The sequence below is a fragment of the Chelonoidis abingdonii genome, chromosome 1 (assembly GCF_003597395.2).
Source record: "Chelonoidis abingdonii isolate Lonesome George chromosome 1, CheloAbing_2.0, whole genome shotgun sequence".
In the NCBI taxonomy this organism is placed as follows: Eukaryota; Metazoa; Chordata; order Testudines; family Testudinidae; genus Chelonoidis; species Chelonoidis abingdonii.
In genome coordinates, this window is record NC_133769.1 from 220,408,041 (window position 1) to 220,432,102 (window position 24,062).

The 24,062-nt window shown below is 41.6% G+C and overlaps 1 protein-coding gene across 9 annotated transcripts in view; it reads left to right on the forward strand.

Moving 5' to 3' along the window:
• LOC116825693 (dystrophin) overlaps window positions 1-24,062 on the forward strand; it is a 1,328,444-nt gene that overhangs the window by 1,140,686 nt on the left and 163,696 nt on the right. For all 9 annotated transcript variants that reach the window (XM_075059803.1, XM_075059815.1, XM_075059808.1 and 6 more), the window contains one exon: window positions 11,006-11,084. In XM_075059803.1, the coding sequence (XP_074915904.1) occupies window positions 11,006-11,084 (79 nt within the window). The remainder of the gene's footprint in view (window positions 1-11,005; window positions 11,085-24,062) is intronic.

Here is a 24,062-nt window from a genome sequence, read left to right on the forward strand (position 1 = left end):
GACACAGAACAAAGGACCCACACCCAAAACTTCCCTCCCTTGAGATTTGAAAGTATCTTGTTTCCTGATTGGTCCTCTGGTCAGGTGTTGTTTGTTACCCCTTTCCAGGTGAAAGAGACATTAACCCTTAGCTATCTGTTTATGACAGAGCAGGGAGCTGAAAGCTCTGGTGGCAGGCAGGAGCTCCATGCAGAGCAGGGAGCTGAGAGCCCGGGAAGGAACTGGACTCCTGCTGGGAGCTCTGTGGGGAGCTCACAGTTCAGGTTCTCAGCGCCGGGCAGCGAGGTTCCAGCTGTCAGTACTGCTGGGGCTCACACATTGCCCCCCACCCCACGCACACAGGGTTCAATTTCAAACCAGGGACCCTACCAGTGGAGAAATTGAAGTTCTTGTCAATTTCATGACTCCAGCTGTCAGCCACAATGGCAGCCAAGACCTGATAAAAGTAACACATTGTCTATACACTGCCTTGCCCAAACTATGTCAAACTAAGCCTTATGCCTCTCATCGAACTGGATTTACTAGATCAGCTTAGCGGGCAAGTTACAGCAGCAGTAGGCATAGGTGGCAATTCTATGGGTGCTCTGGGGCTGGAGCACCCACAGAAAAAAAATAGTGGGTGCTCAGCACCCACCAGCCACCCACGGATCAGCTGTTCAGCAGGCCCCACTGATCAGCTCCTTCCTGTCCCCACAGCGCCTCCTGCCCACTGCAGATCAGTTTCAGCAGTGGGCAGGAGGTGCTGGGAGGGAGAGGGAGAAGCAGGGGCAGGGTCTTTGGAGAGAGGGCAGAGAGGGGGGCAGGAAAAGGCAGGGTGAGGGTGGGGCATTGGGGGAAGGGGAAGAGTGGGGAGCAGGGCATCAGGGCAGAGCAGGCATGGAACACCCCCAGGGAAAGCTCAAAGTCCACTCTTATGGTGGTAGGAACACTGTAGTTTGCATGTTTACATAGTTAGGTCCACGTAAGGCATGTAACTTCGACTTAGCTTTCTAGTGTAGACATGCCCTCATGAGCAGCTGTCAAGACAGACAAGGTGAGTGAGGTAATATCTTTTGTTGGACCAATTTCTGCTGGTGAAAAAGACAAGCTTTTCAGCTACACAGAGCTCCTCTTCTTCAGAATTTAACTCTGCATGTCAGCAGTTCAGAAACAATGGGTATCAATCCTCCTTTTCTCTGTCCTTCCTTAAGTAGCACAAAGTGTGCTTATTTAAACCCATACTTATCTTCTGATATGCAAAGAACACAGAGTGACTGAATTCAGTAGCTATTGGAAGTACAGTAGATCAGATCTTCCTGTTTATTGATTTGTAAAGAACAGCCTCATAGTGATTTGGCAGCTCTGAGTCAGAGAAAAGAAAGAAGCTTTTCAGCAGATAGGAGGAGGAGTGCTGGGTAACATTAAAAAGGGTCTTGTAGTAGCCATTGTTCTTTGATGTGCAGTCAAATTGGATGTGATTGGAGTCAAGGTCAGGATGCTCTGGAAATGCTGTGAATATGGTGGGGGATTAGAAAAGTGTTGTTTTATTAAGTATTGTATGTATGCATGCTTGTTAAATACAGAAAATTACCTTCCTCTCTTCATGAAAGCCATCACTGCTGGAGCAAATTTTTAACCCCCTGACTTTATTACTTTGCTGCTGCACTAAAAGCAGCTGCTTGAATGAGATTATCTTGTTCTATTCCTTCCTTCTCTACTATTTTTCCTCATAATCTCAGCCAGGTTCAGCCATCTTTTTTCAAGAATTATTTTAGCTGTTTGTTTATTGCATCTCGTTTGTTTTTCAATTAATGACCCCAGCCCTACTTTCTCACGTTAATAACTATTTTAAATTGCCACTAGGGCTCCTTCGTAATTTGCCTGTGTTTGAATACAGGGAAGCACAATTGTGTAATTAGTGGCTAAGTATTATGCTGCCTGTGCCCTCACATGCTTTGAAGAGGGATATTACTCTGACCTTTAGAAGATTTTTCTGCTGGTGATATATTTTAAATGAATAATAATGTATAGAAGGTAAGCTTAAATGTAAATGTTTTAACTCAGTCAATGGAATGGGTGAGAACTGACCTCTTCTTCCGTCTCTTCTGTTACTGATCTGAAAATAGAAAAATGCAATAATTTGAAACAGTGCAGGATAGTGAACTCTCCCAGCATCTGCAACCATGTTCTTGCTATCATGTAAGGTGTTTTAATATTTGTTTGTGTTTTATCAATAGTGAAGCAGCTCAAGAAACTCTGGTGAGGAGATATTTTATTTTCCTTTAATAAAAACTCAGATTTTTTTTTCCTCTCTGCATTTTACATTGTGAACCTGGTATCTGGTTCACATTATGGATTTTGACGAAGATATCCCTGATGAAGAGGGAAGGGGGAGATCTGAATGCTGTTTCTTCCACTATAATATTAATTATTCCCTTTCAAAATAGCACATAAAATTGTAGAGTCATTTTAATGGCAGTATAATTTGACTTAATAATAGTGGTAATAGAAGCTACTGTTCATTTGCATGAGCATCAGAGACAGTAAAGGAAATCCTTTTTCCCAGAAAGAATAAAATGTCATTTTATAAATTGGAGAGGTGAAACTAAGTGTGCTGAGACAAGACAGAAGAAATAATTACCTATTTATTCCCTTATTATTCTATGTCTTGCAAATTATTTTGCGATTTCTAAAGAGATCTGCCTGGAAATATCAGTAGGGTAGGTCATGCCCCCAGGAGTTCAGTTGATATAATGTGTCTGAAATGATATATTCTTTTTTTCTAACTTGCTAGTTTCATTGAATTTTCAAATAATATTGGCATTGATGTCTCATGATTTTTGTCTGTTTTTTTTTTTTTTCATGAACACACACGCAACTGGTCCTTGTGTCTTCTGAGCCAGTATTGATTCATTATCTCACAGAGCAATTCTGCTGAACACTTTATTCTGCAATCTCGTCCAGACTTTTTAGGAAAATATTAAAGTAATTCCTTCATGGAATGAGAGATTCATTGAACTAGAAGAGGTTTAAGGATTCTAACTGAAACCCACAACTCTGTAATAAACCTCTTGAGGCACCTCCCCATCAAACCTGGTGGGCATATACACGGTTGGAACATGAAATAAAGCAGCTGTTCTCAAACTGTGGGTCAGGAAACCAAAGTGGGTTTCAGTCCCATTTTAATGGGGTCCCCAGAGTTGGCATTAAACTTTCTGGGTCCCAGGGCCAAAGCCTGAGCCCCACTGCCCGGAGCCAAAGCTGAAGGCCTCAGGCTTCAGCCCTGGATGGCGGAGCTAGGGTTACAGGCCCCCCACCTAGGGCTGAGCCCTTGGGCTTTGGTTCCCCCCGCCCCTGCCCCAGGGCAGCCGGGCTCCAGCGGGTTCAGGCTTTGGCCCCATTGCTGGGGTCATGTAGTAATTTTTGTTGTAAGAAGGAGATTGCAGTGCCATGAAGTTGGAGAACCCCTGAAATAAAATATTAAAGAATCCTTTAAAAAACAATGCATGCAATACATCAGGAGGTTATGAATGGCCTGTATAGAGGGTGATTTACAGCTAATTCACTAGTGTAATAGCACAAGGGAAGCCTTTGTTGTAGTCCCATTATGTAGGAGTGTAGGCATTTGCTGTTCTTTTGTGAGTGTGTTTGCACATTCACACGCTTATCAAAGCTCCCAAAGCCCGAAGACCAGAAAAGCTAAAGGGGGTTACACAGTTATATCTTTGCAAACACTGCACTAAATGCTGTTTGTGCATACCAGGGAGTTAGAGCTAAATGATGACCAGCATCACTTGAAAGAAACAAGGTGGGTGAGATAGTATTTTTTTATTTGGCCAACTTCTGTTGGTGAAAGAGATCAGCTTTTGAGCTTACACAGAGTTCTTCTTCAGGTGTAGCTCGAAAGCTGGATGAAAGTTACCAACAGAAATGGACCCAATAAAAGATACTACCTCACCCACCTTGTCTCTCTGATATCCTGAGCCCAACATGGGTACAACAACTCTGCAAACAACGTCACCTGAAGTATGTTTGTTTGTTTGTGGGTTTTGGGTTTTGGTGGCGGTTTTGCAGGGCGACGGCGGGCGGGGATGATGCAGGGGTTGATCTAAAAAAGAGATACTTGGTCTCATCTGTTTTGCATTCGAGGTGAAAGCCACCAAATCAAAAATATGTCCAACTAAAAACCAGACAAAACAAACAAACAAAGAGGGAGAAGCAGCAGAGAATCCTGTGGCATCTTATAGACTAACAGACGTTTTGGATCATGAGCTTTCATGGGTGAATACCCACTTCGTCAGATGAGAAAGAGGGAGAAGGTAAGGGCTTGTTTACACTTAAAACACTGCAGTGGCACCACTGTAATGCTTCAGTGACAATAATACCTATGCTAACAGGAGCGGTTCTGCCATCAGTGTAGACGATATGAGGGTATGAAATTCATAAAGTGGCTATGTTTGGGTGTGGAGTATAATGAGTGGATAGGATGATGAGGATGGATTGACCCTCATTTGGTGAGATTTAATGTTCAGGGAGTTTATGGTTCCAGTTCATATGATCCAACGGAGAAAGTCTCTTGATCCCTTTCTTGTAGTCAAAGAACAATGTCACTCTGGCTCACGCCTCCTGGTACTGTCGGTGGCCGGTGATGTGCTTGATGTAGATGTCCCTGGACCATCGGATGGGGTCTGAGACCATGAGGCACTTCATGAGCCATGCGTAGCGTCGCCCGATTTCGCAGGTGTGCAGCACACACTCGTTGCAGGGGTCCCAGGAGCCTAGGGCTCTGATGATCAGGGTGTCCATCTGCACTTTGTAGCCCTTCGCTCTCAGGGTGTCTGCCGGGGGGTGTACTTTTCCAGCTTACGAGCTCAGGCTTCGCGAAATGCCAGAGTCTTGTTCTCAAAGGAGTTTGTGATGTCCTATACTCCACACCCGAACATAGCCACTTTATGAACTTCATACCCTCATATCTCAATGTCTGTACTTTGACCCATCAACCTTTTACCTCCAATTGGGGATATTGTAGATTATGTATTCCTTGTGCCACCCAATCTCAAACCAAACTTTGCACACTTGATAATCTGTATGTTATTCCCTGATAACCAGAAACTTCTATGCTTAAACTCTGTACTGTTCACTTTTTTTTTTTTAACATTATCTTAATAAAATTTTAACTCTACCTCCCCAAGAGGTGCTAGCTAGGTCAACTGGAGAATTCTCCCGTTGAGCTAGTGCTGTCTATGCAGGAGCCTAGGTCAGTTTAACTGCATTACTCAGGGGTGTGGATTTTTCACACCCCTGAGCAATGTAATTATACTGACCTCATTTCCTAGTGTTGACCAGGCCTAAGTAACGGACCCAAATCCTGCAAATCCTCATTTCTGGAACTGCTATAACAAGTGTTTGTAAGATTCAGCCCCCCACAATGGATAAACAGTTCCCAGTAATCATGTGACACAGCTTTGCTCTTTTACTATATGTAATCTATTTATCTGATAAACAGACATAAATTCAATTCACTGTGTTGGGATTGAGTAATGGGGAGAGAGAGGAATAACTCCTTTTAATAAATCTCTTCAGGTTCACTTATGTTTTAAAAGAAGTAATGAATGCTTTTAAGCACTATAATTTATTTTTGGAATGAACAGAAGCTGTCATATTTCATCTCTCTATAGTTTTACATGGTTACAGTGTTTTTAATTAAAATCACAGTATTTTAATGTCAGCTGCTACTGTTGCTCTTTAATTTTCTTTCTTATGATAGAAAGAAAACAACTGTAGCACAAAATTGTGGACAAAGAACATGATGAAATGTACATTTTTTGCAAAGAATCAGTCATATTGAAGAGAAGGGAATTTATAATACCATACTACTGCCTGCGGAAGATTTTGGTGTTTGTTTTAAAATCAGAATCGGGCAATAAAGGTGGGGCCGTTTTCTTTAGACCAAATTCTGATAACCCATACTTCCACTGAGTAGCAGTTGACACCACAAGCAGTCTCTTGCTTTCTGGTGGCATTACTTGTGGAGAAAGGTACATCTGAATCTGACCTTTATCCATCTTGCTGATTATCAACCTTTTGCATAAGGAGCAAGAGCAAAGAAAGTTACTGCTCATCACACATCCAAACTATGTTATCGAAACCCATGAATTTTCATTTGTTTGTTTGATTAAACTGGTACTCCTAGGAGCTGGCTATCTGAAGCAAGAACAGATTAATTTCTCTTTGTCTGCATAGCAATAAGGCTGTTACCTGTTGAGCTGCATGACATTACTTTATGTATTCTTGCATTCGAAAACTGATGTTTTGAGTGAAATGAATCCATTTGATTCAGAGAGAAAGTGCTGCTATTTTCATCACAGGCATTAAATACAGCTAACATGCAAAAAAAATTATTTTTGTGTGCCAATGAGAAATTGTTCATATAATATTACTTAGCAGATGGGAAGCCTCTTGATGGACCCAACGTTCCTTCCAGGAAAGTCAGTGGCAAATCCCTCATTGGCTTAAATTGGAACAGGCACAGGCGCAAATATGTTGACTATAATTTTAAGTAGTTGTTATTTACTGTGAGCGCTAACTCTGTCATTTTATGATTTGTTTTAGAGTTTGTAAAAGTCATGGAAAATAACAGTGCACCTTCATTACTCTATCATCAAAACTGTATGTACCATTTGGTATATGAGTATACATACAGGACGCTGATGCCTTGATAAATAGTGCTGTGTGGATTGGCAAGGATAACTGATGGGATAACTTTTAATTGCTCAATTGATTAGTCTTGGAGAGTAATCAAGGCTTCCTTATGTTTTATTCATCTTTACATTGACAAAATACACCTCTGTAAAGATAGCTATTTCCAAGCTAGCATCCGAGGCTACATATAGTTGTTCAGTTTAAAAATTCACTGTGGAGTTTAGTGTGTGTCATTTTGCTGGGTTTACTCATTAGACTAAAATTTCAGTTTAACCAAAACTCACCCAATTCATAGAAATACATGACTTTTTCCTGTTTTATATAATACGTAGAATTTTAAGGCCTCTGAACTAGCAGTGGGCACAAATATCTTGAGGCTCTAAAATCTTTTCCCAAAATCACATGCTCAGATTTGTCATTGTCATAGCATAAAAAATGTTGATATCTATTGTATACCTTGTAGATCCCTCATTCTCAATTGACTCTTAGGATTGTGTAAGTCAGATTGTGATTTTTATCATCTTTGTTTTTCGTTGTCCGTTGTTAATTAAAACTTAAAATGGAATGTTGTTTTTTAGTATTGATAAGGAAATGCTAATAATGAAGAAAGACCTGGAATGCTTGCATCAAAGACAGGTAGAGCCTTAGGTTTCTATAAAGAACCCTCTCAAAACAAATGAGAGGTCTAAAGAGCAGACGCACATTTTTTATTTTCTTCAGCATGGCTCATTTTAAAAAAATGTATTATTGAACTGAAAACCAATATTTGAAATTATGGAGAACTATGATTCATTGAAAGGTCATTGTAAGGTTAAAATAAATAATAATGTTATGCTACAGGTGGTGTTAGCTTCCACAAGCATGTCTTTGATCTATAGGCAATCATAGACTTCTTGATGCTAGTGAGCATGATAGCCACCCTTCATTCCAGAAAAGTGTAAGAAGCAATTAAGCTCCTTTATAAAGTAAGATAGCTGAAATAACGTGTAACCCTTCTGCCTGTCTGAGTTGGCAGCAACAAGGGCAGGATTCAGTATCTAGGAGTTCCGTTTCAATACCGCAAATGAAAAACTGGCTTGAGCCCTCATCCAGTGACTTGGGACAATTACGTACCACCCCTCGGGCGCCTCTAAGAGGCAATACTTCCCCTTTCGCAAGCACGGAGTCTGAGTGTAGCAAAATCCTTTTAAAAAAGGAGGGAAACAATGCAGCATTATGTTAGGGAAACACCACAAATAGGATTCAAATAGGTGAGCAAAAGACCCACCCCCAAGTAAGTTTGGCAGTATCCTTTTCCCCTCAGGGTCTTAAGTCCAACAACCCAAAAGATCACCCCAAAGTCCCAAAAGTCCAACACTACAAAAGTCTCTTGAGTCCAGCAACCCAAAAATCACCCAAAAGTCTGACAAAAGTCTATGTCCCTGGTCAGTGCAGCCCCAGAGTTCAAAAGTTTAGCTGCAGAGTTTTACCACCACCACCCCCAGCCTGGGTGAAAATGGGTGGGGAGAAGGGGCACACGGGGTGTTAAGGGGCACTTTATGTGGTCTGAGGCCGACTGCCCTGCCTCTCCATGGGGTTCTGCTGCAGCCTTCACCATGAACCACTCCACTCCACCAGCCGTCCCATGAGCCGCTCCAGGCATCCTGCAAACTGCTCCACTCGCCGTCCTGTGGGCTGCGCCAACCATCCCACAAACTCCTCCGCTCCGCTCCGCTCCACTTCACTCCACTCGCCATCCCGTGGTTTGCACCAACAGTCCCACAAACTGTTCCACTCTGCCAGCCACTTAGCAATATATCTTCAGGCTCCACTGAACACAGCACAGCACAGCACTCAGTGATCTCAGCTCTTAGTGATTTCAGCTCATTGTAGGGGAGTCCTAGTGTTGGTGCACCATTGTCCCAAAGTGAATTCAGCACAGCAGCCTGTAACTAGGCTCTTCGTGGAATCAAAATTAGCTCTGCTGTTCAACCGTGGAGAGAGGAGGAGGTGCAATTGGTGTTTCAGGGCCTCAAAAGGGGCCCATACCATTCAGTACAAATCCCTATCCCCAATCTCTCTTAATTCACTGGGTTTTGGAACCCATGTCCCTTGTCTGGCAAGTGCTACTTAGTTGATGGAGAGACCCTCTGTCATAAAACAGTTCCATTGACCTTGATTCACATAATCAGCGTAACAAAACTTTATTCTTCCTGCCCCAATAACAGAGAAACTGGGGATCCAACAGCAGCCAAATTGACCATTTGGTCAGCTTGTGGGTTCATGCTAGGCAGAGTGGTTGTGCCTAGGCAAACAAGACCAGCCTCTGAAGCTCTTTTCCACAACTCACCACAATTCACCATCAGATGTCAGAATAGAGTTCATCCTGACTCTACTTACAAATGGGAGCCACTGCCCAAAGCACAGAAGCTAAGTTTTGTGGGCAGAAAGCTTTCTCAGGGGGCTGATTGCAAACACAGGGTGCCTCTGTGTATCTGTGACTCGGAGGAGCCAGAGGCAGTCAGAAGAAGACATAGAAGGCACAAGAAAACCAAGGAGATAGCAAGAGAAGCACTTTCAAGGTGACACAGTAAGAAAACCAAGAGAGGATTCGGGGGCAGAGTGCTGACTGGAAAGAGACTTGCAACTGTGAACAAAGAAATTACCTTCTGTTGTTTGAGCCCTACTATGTTCAGGGAAACAGGACTTTGTCCATTCTTTGTAAATACATGAGACTGCATCAAAGAAATACCTGGCTTCTCCATGAATTGCTTCTCCTAATGGTAACAAGCCACAAGACCCGAAACATTGGCTAGCTACTCATGTCAAAAGGGTGAACATGCTACAGCCAACACCTACAAAAATTAAAACTGAAAATTTGATTTTCCTTTTTCATCATATATGGTGTTTGTTACCTATTTATACATCTCTCTCAATTTGGACAACAAAACCAAACTTAATCTGTTCCCCTTTCTGTTTTTCTTGTACTAATATAGTGCTCCATTGTTTGGTTTGCAGACCTTGCAGGGAAATCTTTACATTCAGTTAATCTGCTTCCTATTAGTTATTTTGTTGAAAACATTTCTGAGAATTTACTCTTATTAGCTTTAGGCATTTTTGGTTTCAAAATGTAAATTTAGACCTAAGCTACCTGACATTGTCTTTTGGATATATAGTACGTAAAGTTGTTAGTGAATATCCCTCATGTTGTTTGAAAATTTCTGTACAAGATTATCTTACTGTCCACCTGTCCTAGACATTCTGTTTTATACTGAGACACACAGATTTGGAGGTTTTAAAAATTAAACCACTGTCAAAGTTAGACTCAGGACTCAGTTTGTCAGACCACTCTGTTTTATTAGCACAGCACTCTGCTAATACACCCAGATAATGTGAGCACCATACAAGACACAAAGTATTTTATTTATACAGATAAAAGGGGGGGAGCACTTAGCAAGATAACAAAGGAAGCAGAATCTGATAAGTTTACCTGGGCTAGGCATGCATATCTTATTTCCTTACTAACTATTACCGATCTTCTGTTAATGTTTAGCCATTAGCACCCTTGTTTATGCCAAATGTTTCTTTACCTGGCACCTGTATTTCAACATTTTTTATTTCTGCTTAAAGGTACATACAACATTTCTTTAATCCATTCTTATTTTTACAATATAATTCATTCTACTTTCATACCACAGTTCTACAGTAGTTGTGTCTTCGTGCAATACATCAGCCCAACAAGACACTAAAAAACATTTTCTTCAAAGGACAGTACCATACCGAGAAGAAACGGTTAAGGGGATGGGAGTCAATTGAATTAGAGAACAAAGAATATACTTGTACCCAAACACTAGCTAATTACCAGCATTGTGGCACTATACGTGTGCAGTTGGCATCTCCGTACTATATGAGATTACTTTCTTTTATACCTATTATTTTATGACTGTTTGCTCTCAAAAAGTTCATTCGGAGTCATTCAAATTCAGGTAATAACAGAGGGGTTTGTTTCCCATTTTAATGTTTACAAGAGAGAAAACAGAATCTTTTTTATTATTATTTTGGCTGGTGGCCGTTCAGATGATTTAACAGAAAGGGGTTTATCAGGCTGCTTATTGTGGGCCTGGTCCAATGCCATTTAAACTAGTAGAAAAACATTGTTGACCTCCCTGGTCTTTGGATTCAACTTGGTAAACTGCAATCAAACCCTTGGTTTATAAATTGTTGCCTGAGTGTTCTCTTGTCTTATACAAAACAAAACTCTTTCTTTAATGAAATAGACAACTAACTTTAATTGCTACTTGTTACATGTTTGAGAGGAGAGTAATTTTTCTCTTCTTTTTCTCAGGTAGCCATTGATGAGCGCATCAGACAGTTGCATGAAGCCCACAGGGATTTTGGCCCTGCATCTCAGCACTTCCTTTCCAGTAAGTCAATTTTAGTTTTTCTTGCATAACTTGTGCAGTGCTCGTTAGAAATTAAAACCTCAATTAGGTAGCCAGCCCTGCCATTAGTATCAACTAGGGTTGCTATCTATTTCCATTTTAAACCCCATTGCAGGTGGGTTTAGAACTCTCAACAGTAAAAAATTAATTGCTGCCTAAAACTTGGTATAGAAGTGTATTGATTTCAATAAAATCCAGATGGGATGGGAAAAGCCTACCAGTATCAGGTCCTCTTACCTCTTTCTCTACCAGCACAGGATTATTCCTGTATTATACTTGTCCACTCTAGTTTGAAAGCTTCCCATTAAAGGATAAAGGTTTAAAGATACTGATTAGATCTTTTTTTTATCAGAACACAATGAGTTCAGCTAAGTTCATTGGCTCCTACTGAGTAAAACTCATATGGCCAAAGTAAAATGGTGGCCACTTTTCACATGGCAGCTACAGTGTGGAAACTCATAAGGGGCAAGTTGAGCCCATAAGAAAAATATTTACAGTTATGGGCCTTGCATAATTCATCTACTTAGCAGTCTTGTGAGGGGGGCGTCAAAAAACCTCAACTTAGCAGAAGAATAGCCGTTATTTAAACTTTTTTTTCAACTCTGTAACAAACCATTATTGTCTGGCTTTGCCAGCAATGCAACTTTCCCCCACCCCCATAACTTTATCAAGGATGTTTTGAAGTGCACTGAAAGACAACTTGAAACAGCTTCAAAGCATCAAGGCAGAGACTGAAATGAAGCTGCTTGGAAGCCACGTCTTTGGCCTATTGCACTGCGATTAAATGAAAGTAAATAGCAGAACTTTATTTCGGAAATTATATCAATGGAATAGAGCACAGTCACAGGATAATGGTCTCCTGCTGCTTGATACATTCCAAGGGGAAACCAACCAAGGCATTTATCAAAAATAGATGTTGAGAGACAGATTTTATTTTCAAAGAAGTAGACAGTCTGTGCCAGTGTTGTGTTTAAATGATTTTATTTCTGCTACACCATATGATTAGTGATGCAGGTGTAATCATTCTGCCTCAGAAACATTGATGTTCAGAACTGTATAGCATTATCAAACAGTTCCATTTAGACTGGCATCGAGGACAAACTTGTTTTTCAATCAATCAGAAATAAATTTACTTTTAAAAGTATATGTTTTAATACTGCATTATAATTTTAAGAATAAACTGCTTTCTAAATTGATTATTAGCTGTTTGCCACAGGTAAAGCATGTTGTTTAGGAATTTGATAAACAAAGGCGGGAAATTAACATCGTAGCTATTTGGCAAAACCCAAACCAGGTGCCATATTGTGCCAAATCAGCATAAAATCTGATGGCACAATGCAGTCTGAAGGTTGTTCAAATCTGCATCCTATTTTATCCAAACTGTGAGAGTTTGTGGAAGAAGGAGGCAAAAGAAAAGGTCTGGGGTTTAGCCCATTTCTGTTTAGTACATTTAAAATACCATTAACTATCTACATTAACTAATGGAAGTAAATTCAAACTGAAACCTTCCCCTCTCTGTTCACTTATCCATTTTGCCTAGCACAGGCAGGGCTGCCTGGAGGGTAGGAGGCAATTTGCCCCAGGCTCCGGACCCTGCAGGGGCCCCCACAAGAATATAGTATTCTATAGTATTGCAACTTTTTTTATGGATGGCGCCTTGAAATTGCTTTGCCCCAGGCCCCCTGAATCCTCTGGGCGGCCCTGAGCATGAGAGTAGACACCTGAGGGCTTGGGGGGCTTTAGTTCCCCCTGTCAAGCTGTCCTGCTAGAACAAATATAAACAGCAGTGTAGCTGTAGTACCACGAGTAGAGGCAGCAGAGCTACAGCTCAGAATTGCCAAGTACAAGCCTACCCATACCAGTGGGTATGTACTCAGCACAGCTAAGCCATAGCTGTGCTGCCACTGGCCATGCTGCTGTGGCTATACTGCTATTTATACTCACCCTAGCTCTCAGAGACCTAGTGTGGTATCTGTATGCAAGCAGGGGAATCGCACCATTAGCTCATAAACCTCATGCTTTTTACAGCAAGTAGTTTAGTTTTGTGTTGATCTTTATTTTGATTGTGATTTTTCACATCCCAAGCTTGTAGCACAGATATAGCCTTAGTTAAGTGAAATGTTGGTTGAATAAGAGGTAAACCTCTCTAGAAAGTCTTTTGACTTGTCTGCTGCCAGTCCTGCCTGTAATCTTTCAGCATGTCAGCAAACTCTATAACCGAAGGGCCTCCCTCTGTTTCCCACTTGAATAAAGGGTGGAAAGTTAAAATTAAGAACTTTTATATAAATCCAGTGTTTCACTTTAGCAGGTATAGTTTATATTGCATACCAATACGTTGACTCTTACATTGCGTCCCAATTTCAATAAATTCGTAGATTTTTATGTCAGAAGGCACCACAGTGATTGTCTAGCCTGACCTCTGGCATAACACAGGCTGTAGAATTATCCTGTAGTAACTCTTGCTTCAAGTCCAATATGTGTGTCTGAACACACAACGTATGTGAGTATCTTTTAGAAAAACATGCAAGTATGGGTTAAAAATTTCCACTGACAAGAATCCACCCCAGGCACACTCCACTGCCTTGCTTGTTAGTCTGAATTTGTCTAGCTTCAACTTACAGCCATTGATTCTCATTGTACCTTAAAATACTGCCTCTCGGTATTATAATAGCTTAAAAAGCAGATTCTTTACTTGAAAAAAGTATGTATTGTATATCTTAGTTACTATGGGCCAGATTCTGAGTAGCATCAAAGCAGAGCTCAGTGCAAGTGAGAAGGCATTGCAGGCAGGGAGTGGAAAACCAGCTTTGCAGCTCCCAAATCCTGGACCATTCTGTACTGGTTCTAGTTGTAAAGCAGGTCAACTCAGGGCTATTTGACATTATGTCATTATTTCCACAGCCCCTGAGCAGGCAGAGGTTTACTGGGGCACTCGTACATCCCAGTCACATCCCATTTCCTATGTACATTTCCTTGCATTTTCTAGCCTGGGAGATGGGGTGGAGGTGCCACTATGGTAGCTCTACACTACCTGAGGATTGCCCTAGGAAAAGAGGGATGGTCTAGGGACTGCTCTAAGCCAGCTTTAGGGTTACTTTGAATGTGGCTAGGGCACAGGGAATTTGTATTTGTATTTCAGTGGTGTGCACGCGCATACATATACACACATATGGGAGTTAAATCAAACAGCTGGTTTTATTTCCCTTAAATACTGGATATGCTGCAAGTATTTGCAAAATGCTTCCGGAGTTTTAATATTCAGCAATTTGAGAGCTGGTGATGGCTCCAGAAGTCAGTTGGCTACGCTGAGCAGTGTGCTGTGCACTGGTAAAGCCACCTTGAGTTTACATCATTCCCAGCAGCAGTACTACTAGAGGGCAGTTTGTTGGGGAGTTGTGATGTCAGAGCATCAGCTGGCCAGCACTGAGAGATGTGCAGTCATTCCTGTGAGCATTGCTTTTGTAGTTATACTTCTGGGAGCAAGTGTGTGAAAAATAAGGATGCCTCCCAGTGCAGGGGAGGTCAGATCAGGGGTGAATTCATGCTTTTTAAATAGGTCTTGCAGCACAATGAAAGCAAGCGAGGCCAAAAAAGGTCAGTCTAGTGATGGCAACAGCACTTAAAAGAAAATAGGATCAGGAGGATTCTACTCCATGGATTTATTTCAGACATATATTCACCACAAAATCGTTAACTTGGAGTTAAGGTTGCTAGGCTGCATATCCCACCAGTGCACCTGTAGCAATCAAAGCAATAAGCCGTTAAGTCTCTCAGCACCGCAGTTAAACTCCTCTCATGAGTTGCCCCTGTCAAGCTCAGCTACTTATTTTCAACCATAACTTCACGCTCATCCTGAGCAATGGTCAGGCAGGCACTCTTCAACACCAGCCATGTTTACTGGCTATTCGTTTGTGTGTTTTGGTAATTAAGATGGGATGGGTGTGATCTGCATAAATTACTTTGCAAGTAGTTCTATGCAGGGGGCATATGAGGTCTGGTTGTAGATTGCAAATGGCTGAGTGCAAGATGTGACGTTTGCTGTAATGTTTCAGAAAAGTTATTGATGACCTGTGTCATTGATGACCTAGTTATTGTTCAAAATTGGGCATGCTGGAAGTTACAGGGTTATAATTATATCTATTATCAGCAGGTAGCCGTGCTAGTCTGTATCCACAAAAACAACAAGGAGTCCGGTGGCACTTTAAGGACAAACAGATTTATTTGGGCATAAACTTTCATGGGTTAAAAACCCACTTCTTCAGATGCATGGAGTGAAAATTACAGATGCAGGCATTAAATTGACATGAAGAGAAGGCAGTTACCTCACAAGTAGAGAACCAGTGTTAACAGGGCCAATTCAATCAGGATGGATGTAGTCCATTCCCAATAATTGATGAAGAGGTATCAATTCCAGTAGAGGGAAAGTTGCTTTTGTAGTGAGCCCGCCACCCCCAGTCCCTATTCAAGCCCAAATTAATGGTGTTAAGTCTGAAAATGAATTTTAATTCTGCAGTTTCTCTTTGAAGTCTGTTTCTGAAGTTTTTTTGTTCAAGTATAGCTACTTTTAAATCTGTTATAGAATGTCCAGAAAGATTGAAGTGTTCTCCTACCGGCTTTTGTATGTCTCCATTCCTGATGTCTGATTTGTGTCCATTTATTCTTTTACGTAAAGACTGTCCAGTTTGGCCAATGTACATGGCAGAAGGGCATTGCTGGCACCTGATGGCATATATCACATTAGTAGATGTGCAGGTGAATGAGTCCCTGATGGTGTGGCTAATATGGCTGGCTCCTCTGATGATGTTGCTAAAGTAGATATGGGGACGGAGTAGGCAACGAGATTTGTTACAGAAATTGGTTCCTGGGTTAGTGTTTCTGTGATGTGGTGTGCAGGCTGGAGATGGGGCTGCATGAGGTTAGGAGCTTGGTGCTTGAATGAAGCTGTGGATGGGGGAAAAGAGGGATTAAAGGAGAAATGTGAGGCATGAAAAGGAGCTCTTCCACTTTCTGGGTCTCTACTTCTAGGCACAAGACCCACTTTTTCTTCATTCCCCCACCCCCCAACCTCACAGTCCTGCTTTCTTTTCCCCAGATCTCCCCCATATACCGACTCTCTCCTTTTCCTTTCTGAGACCAGTAGCACAGTGTGTCTTTGCTGAGGCATCAGCATTTTAAAGACTTCTCTTGGCAGGAGATAAAGCCAGCAGTGCCAGAGGACCTAACTCCAGTCCCCACTTTTCTCCCTGCACACAAGGCTTTTTCCCCAAGCCACTCACACATTCCTGCTAAATTCCTTTTACTTTGGCTCTCAATACTCTGCTCTACCCCACCTGCCTTCTCAAGCCAAGTTCTTTATCCCCCATGAACTCCTCCATAGCTCCACAGAGCCCTGTCTCTTCCCCACAGCTTACCACTTGGCCCCTGATGGTATTGGTGAGGTCTGGAGCTGGTGAGGGATAAATACCAGGGAGGGAGGGGAGTTATTTAAGTTAAGTGCCAATATGGACACAAGAACAAATGGCTATAAACTGGCCATCAACAAGTTTAGGTTTGAAATTAGACAAAAGTTTCTAACCAACAGAGGAGTGCAGTTCTGGAACAGCCTTACAAGGGCAGCAGTGGGGGCAAAAAACCTAACTGGCTTCAAGACTGAGCTTGATAAGTTTATTGAGGGGATGGTATGATGAGATTGCCTACCATGGTATGTGGCCCAACTGTGACTGCTAGCAGCAAATATCTCCAATGTCTGGTGATCAGACACTAGATGGGGAGGGCTCCGAGTTATTGCAGAGAATTCTTTCCCAGGTGTCTGGCTGGTGGGTCTTGCCCACATGCTCACAGTCTAACTGATCGCCATATTTGAAGTCAGGAAAGAATTTTCCCTTGGGTCAGATTGGCAAAGACACTGGGGGGTTATCACCTTCCTCTGTGGCATGTGACACTTGCAGGTTTAAACTAGTGTAAATGGTGGATTCTCTGTGACTTGAATCCTTTAAATCATGATTTGAAGACTCAGTAACTCAGCCAGAGGTTATGGGTTGATTACAGGAGTGGGTGGGTGAGGTTCTGTGGCCTGCAATGTACAGGAGGTCAGAGTAGATGATCATGATGGTCCCCTCTGACCTTAAAATATATGAGTCAAAGGCTAAGGGTGGCAGCCTTAACAGAACTGTCAAAATGGAGTTTGATAAATGTCAAAAGTGGCGCATGACCATGTCCGAGATGTTGTATGAATGCATATTTGGATGAAGTTGGTAGTTTGTGAAGACTGCAAGTGTTTAGCTAGAAGGGCCCAAACAAATGTGTATAAAAATTCTATAATTTCTAAAAAGGAGCATTTTTAAATATTTCCTCTGCAAAAGTTAGTGAATATTAAACTAAAAATATCATATAGAAAATTCTATTGACCTCTGAAGGATTATTGTGCTCAATTTGGAGTCGAAATGCAGTAACTTAAGTGTGAAGCACAGGAATTTCAATCCTGCTTTAAGTGCAAATTTCAGCACAATCTCAACTATGGAGCTGCAACTCTCTCCCCTGTAATAATGATGCTTTGTTGGCTCCTTTTGTTTTGATCTGTGATGCTGCGTTTTACAGAGAATGGGATTCATGGTCTGCCGTTGGAGGATCCATCTGTATTTGTAAGGATAGTTATTACTTCCTTTTGAGATAAAATAAATGAGAGGTAGGAGAGATGTCAGGCTGTTTTTAACGCCACTAACTGTTCAACCAGCCTGACATCAATCCTGGTTTTTAATGCTGTAACTCATTGACATGCACCACTTGTGATTGCTGAAAAATAGAAGGCATGACAACTTTTAAACATACGAGTAGAACTTGTAATTTACAGCCTGATCCCTGTAGGATTGTCACATACAGTGTGTTGATGATGTGACTCAATGAAATAATGCACAGCTATAACTGGCAATTACATGTGTCTGACAAAGTGGGCATTCACTCATGAAAGTTTATGCTCCAGTATATCTATTAGTCTGTAAGGTGCCACAGGACTCTTTGTTGCTTTTGGCAATTACCCGTATCTCATTTTGGAGATGACCAGGGTTTTTTTCCTTGCTGAAGTGCTAATTCCATCTATGGCTCCAAAATATCAGCAGTTTAGAGATGAACCCAGATTTTTATCAAGATAGGGAACCAACAGATATTTGGGTAAAAGCAAAGACATTTAGGCATGCATGTTTAAAAGGCGTGTTTACATCTGTCTCGTATTTTGTGGTTTGTAGGATTCTCCTGACGTAAAGAGCTAGGACTTAAAGTTTAATTGGATATATCTAGCTATATTTTAAATTTTCAAATTATAAAGAACAGGTCACTTTTTTCCATTCTGTATTTAACAAATAGCTCCAACGATCAGAACCAGTTTTCTCAAACTATTTTTTTAAAGCCATCACATGCCAGTACCCTATATGGAAAATGGTTAATTATCATTAGAACTATTAATTAACATTCAGAAGTAGATAAATAATGGTTAGAAATGTGTGTTTAATATTTGGAAACTACCTTTTATATTTAATTAACCTTTGGTTCTAGTCCAGAGTTCCTGGGACTGTTCCTTGTTTCCTCACACTCTGTTATTTTAAATTTCAGGTTCTGAAAAATCTTTTCTTCATTACTTCTTGCCATTTCTGCCTTACAAAGATGGCAGTTAATAAACTTTCTTAGTCACGTTCCATTGCATAGAGATTTTGCTCTAGTATAAATTATTTGCAATTGATGGAAAAGACCTTTTCAATTTATGGTTTGGGCATTAATAGCCTGAACAGACAACCATTAAAGTCGTAAGCAAACTCCCATGGATTTTCAAAAATGACAAATCAGACCCTTTTTCATTTGACTACTCTGTTGCCAGTCTTAAAAATGAGACTATGGACTGCATTGGATCTGGACACCAAGCTACTATTCTTTAATTCTAGAGGTTGCATATGTTACTTTAGTCTTTACTGATCATGGGAATTTAGGATTTGACACAGTAAATCAAACTGGTTTTAGAATTTAGTTGGTGCATGAATTGTCTCTTTTGTGTATTTGTACAGCACCCATCAAAATAGGTGTTCAGCCCCATAATACACACATAGTCAATTGTTTAGCACTGCAAGCTGATGTCAGGGCCTGGCTGTGGGTAGCCTGTGTGCATGGGTCACTTATGAAGTTGCAATCAGGAGTTGAGTAACAGAGTTAGGGTTGAGCCAGGTTAGAGTCAGGTGCAGGGTTGCAGACAGGAGGCAAGTAGCAGACTCAGGGCTGAGCTGGGGTTAGGAGCCAGAATCTGGGGTTCACAGCAAGGCAAGATCTGGAGAGAAAGCAAGCAGGCAGTCTGCTGAGAATTACCCCCATGCTTCCTCATTTATACGCCAGGATATGTTGGAAGGCCACCACTCAGGCCCTGCTGGGCAATACTTCCTGCAGTATCTGGCTTCACAGAGTCCAAGTACATACCTAGCATCTTGGACAGGACCATACTCTGGGCCAAGCTACTATTTTTAGTGCACTTGCTCAGTCAGAGCTAGCACAGGTATGTCTACCCAAGCTGGAAATTACACCTCCAGTCACAGACAATGACTTTGACTTTTCTTTTTCCTGGTGGCTGCTCCACCCCCACTCCACCCTGAGGCCCTACCCCCACTCTGCCTCTTCCCCGCAAGGCCACATCCTCGGTCCGCCTCTTTCTGTCCCAACCCCACCATCGATCCACCTCTTTGGCATGCTCTGCCCCCTGCCCCGAGACCCCACCCTTACTCTGCCTCTTCTGGCCCCACTCCACCCCTGCCATTCATCAGTCTCCACCCTCCCCCGAGCTCCTCCAGCCAGCCGGCGAACAGCTGATCAGCAGCCCCACTGAACAGCTGTGGCTGGTGGGTGCTGAACACCCCCTATTTTTTTTCCGTGGGCACTTGAAGCATAGAGCACCCAGAGAGTCAATGCCCATACTGTACCTCCAGTTCCAAGTATAGCTGTACCCTGTGTCTGAGAATACTTTTTTAAAATCTAGATACAACATTCCACTCTTTGGGTATCTTTGAACTGAGCCACACAAAACTAAGTACTGAATTATACAGAGGTGTAAAGTGGATGGAGACAGCAAGAATCAAAAGCCATCATCCCCAACCTGCAACCAGAGTTTAAATCTACAGTGCAGCATTCAGTGGAAGATTTCAGTCTCCAGGGCTTCCAGCCCTGCACCTTTCAAGGAGAGCCAAGCACACTTAGAGGAAGAAAAGAGACTTAAAAAAGAAATACAAATAATCTCTATTGGATGTTTCGCTCCTCAGCTCTTGCCTTTGTTACTATCGTCATTAATGAAGGAATGACTTTGCAGTAGCAGTGGGCAGCAATTTAAGTTCAAGACCTGCTTAAGGAGTGAAGCATGTTAAAAGTTAAAGGAAATTATGTTAAATACACATGGGCCACATCTATACGAGCACTTTTTTGTAAAATGTCTTACCATTGCACTACCACTAGTGCAGCTCCATAAGTGGTAGCAACCAGGGTCGGCTCCAGGCCCCAGCAGGCTAAGCTCGTGCTTGGGGCGGTGAGCTGCGGGGAGCGCTCTGCCAGTCGCTGGGAGGGCGGCAGGCAGGCCACCTTCAGCGGCATGCCTGCGGAGGGTCCGCTGGTCCCGCGGCTTCAGTAGAGCCGCGGGACCAGCGACCTGCAGAGCGCCCCCCGCGGCATGCCGCCATGCCTGGGGCAGCGAAATGTCTAGAGTCACCCCTGGTAGCAACAGTAGGAGCAGCTAGGGTTTTAAACATCGTGTCATCTAGACCTGCTCTGCTCTGCAAGATTAGATGATCTATGATGGTTAAAGAGTCTACATTAGCACCCTTACCATTGCTATCACCAGTGGTTGTGAAATAACAGGAAATTTTAAGAAAAATGTTACTCTAGATAGCTCAGGTGTTTTGGGGGGAAATTGATAGTACTATATTTTGTGGTTCAAGAGGCATCATGCATCTAATGATCATTCCTGCTGGGTTGCTGCTTTTTAATATTCCCTTATATTTTCTTCTCTCAAAAATGTTGACTGCAATAGAGCTGTGCATAGCATATTGATAAATTTGATTTACCATGGATAAGAATTCTGATTATATGCTGGATTCCCCCATCTGCAAATTAAGTTTTACATTATAAAAATGGTCAAATTCAAGTCTTGGGCCAAAATCATAAATTTCAGTTAGTTCTTCACTAACAGAAGTTTCATATTTCCGCTGCAATAATATTTCACTGCAATAATAACTTTTGGTGGTGAAAAAAGCCTTCTATTAAAAAACTGACGGTGACAATGAACAGTATTTCAATGAAAAAAATGTTTTTCTCCTATTTCATTGAATTTCATTTTCACTCATCTCTACAATGCAGTATACAGTGTTATTTAAAAGCAGTTGTTTGTTGTTGGTGGAACGATCTCATGCATTTCATAGCAGCATTATTCATAGTTTAATATGTTTTAATCTTTGATGATGTTTCTTCAGTGTTGAGTATGTCACAGCTATCCATGATGTTTTCTTAACTCTTAGATGAGTATAAGCTTCATACAGAGAGTTGTCATTTATTAACTACTTCTGTGCTGCCTACAGTACCAGATTTCTGAGGCAAACATATCCTTGCTGCTGCCCCGTGTATCTGGTATGTCCTTATTGGAGCACCACTGGAAGATTCAGACTTAAAGATTCAAACACTTCTGCTGCAGTGCTTTTAAACAGTGTGGCAGAGTAGTCATGAGCTATAAATTGTGCTCAGTTAAAACATATTCTTTATGTTATGAAATGCCTGGTGTGTAAAGCAATGAGGCTATTCTCTTTATGTCAGAACTCGTTCTATTATGTTTGGCTCTATAAGGCTTGAAATGTTTTGCTAAGATTTAGTTTTTTAATAGTCTGTTTTATTCTCTCTGCACAAAAGCCAAAATTTGTTCAATGTGATAGAAACCAGTTCTAGAGATTTTCTTTTTCAAAGTTTGAGTGCAACCAACATTGATTATGAGACTTGTCAGCAATATACAAACCTAGTAAAGCTGAACAATATCTACAGTCTCAGTCTACCTGATACAATATCCTTTTCCAGTAGATGCAAGTATTTTGTTGCTGCTTTACCAAACAGTAACATCCAAGAAAATGAGCGTTGGATCAATTTTATGCTTTGAAGTGATCTCTGGAAACTTCTGAATTACTTTGCAGTATGCTGTTCACCATTTGTAATGATAGTAAGGAACATGTTATCTATTTAGTAGCTGGATAATGTTTCTCATCAGTAACACCCGGCAAACATTGTGTTTCAAGTTGGTCATAAAGATTTCAGCAGTTATTGCAGAACTGGGAGGCCTAATTTATAATTCCTGTGGAGTGAGTCTCTGTTGTGCTGCCCGTTTTCACATGTTCAGTTCTTTATGGCTAATCAGCCCATCTTCCAAAGTTTGAGAAGCAATCTTAAAGCATTTTACTCTATTTGTGATCGCAGACAGCATTGCAATCCAGACAGAGAAGCAGTGTGTAATTTAACTATTGAAGAATCCAAACTGAAATTTAACTGCTTAGCTCACTTCAATTCCTGAGAACCCACCCACATATGCAGGCTTAAATGGGGCTCCAAGCTAGCTCAGCTAGTTGAGCTAGACCCCGTGGTGTGCAATATTTATGCAAGTTAGGTTTTGATTGATGTTTTTCTCCTTCTAACTTTTATATCTTTCAGCCAATATATTCTGACATCAGTTTCTCGATTATACAGTGAGCCATTATGCTTCTATGCTATACAGCATCAGCGTTCCACACCATAATTTACTATAATAACAAATATGCATAAGATAGAAATAGGCCCTCTGTAAATGGGTAAAACAGATATCTTACATTTATACACTACTTTCATTGAGAAAGATCCTAAAGAACTTCCCAAATTACACATACCCACACACACTCTCAGATAAGCAGCTCTTTCTAGGGTGAAGATGGCAGTCAGCCAGCCAGCATATAGCATGCGTTAACTGACTGGGGACTGCTGTAACTTACCTCACCTTTAGGAAAAGTACTAGGGGATCTTTAATGTCTGTGTAAAACAACCATATCTTGTTTATTATGATATCTTAATAAAATATATCTTAAAGTAAATACAGTGGTACTCAATTCATCTATTTTGAAAGACTCAAAGGGTAAGTCAGCTCTACACATACGTGAACTTGTGATTCTAGGTATTTCCAAATTTGAGGATTAGACCACTAGGCCAGGGATCGGCAACATTTGGCACATAGCCCGCCAGGGTAAGCCCCCTGGCGAGCCGGGACAGTGTGTTTACCTGCCACATCCGCAGGTTCAGGCGATCGCGGCTCCCACTGGCTGTGGTTTGCTGCTCCAGGCCAATGGGAGCGGCGGGAAGCGGTGTGGGCGAAGGGTTGTGCTGGCTGCTGCTTCCCTCCGCCCCCATTGGCCTGGAGCAGCAAACCGCAGCTAGTAGGACCCATGATCGGCCAAACCTGCAGACGCGGTAAGTAAACAAACCAGCCTGGCCTACCTGGGTGCTTACCCTGATGGGCCACGTCCCAAAGGTTGCCAATCACTCCATTAAGCTATCACTATCTGCCTTCATAAGGAATGACAAATACAATACTTCAACAAAAGGTTAAACCATTAGTAAAAGAAATGTTATACATTGTGGGAGGAGGAGTAAACAGATTCTAAGATGTGTATTTGGTTAAAAATAATAACAACAATAATGGTGAATAGTAGAACAGAAGTCAGCAAAGTCAGGGTATCATAGGTAGAGGCCCTGCCTGAAATGATTCTCCCAGGTTTAATTTAGGCACATGATTAAATACCTCTCTAAATTGAGGCTAGAGTGACCAATTTGTAAATATTGTAGGTTTTGTTATGGTTATGAACACCTGTGTAAGCTCAGATCCAAACCTCACAAAGCTGTAATTCACTCATATGAAACCTCTAACAAACAGCAATCAGC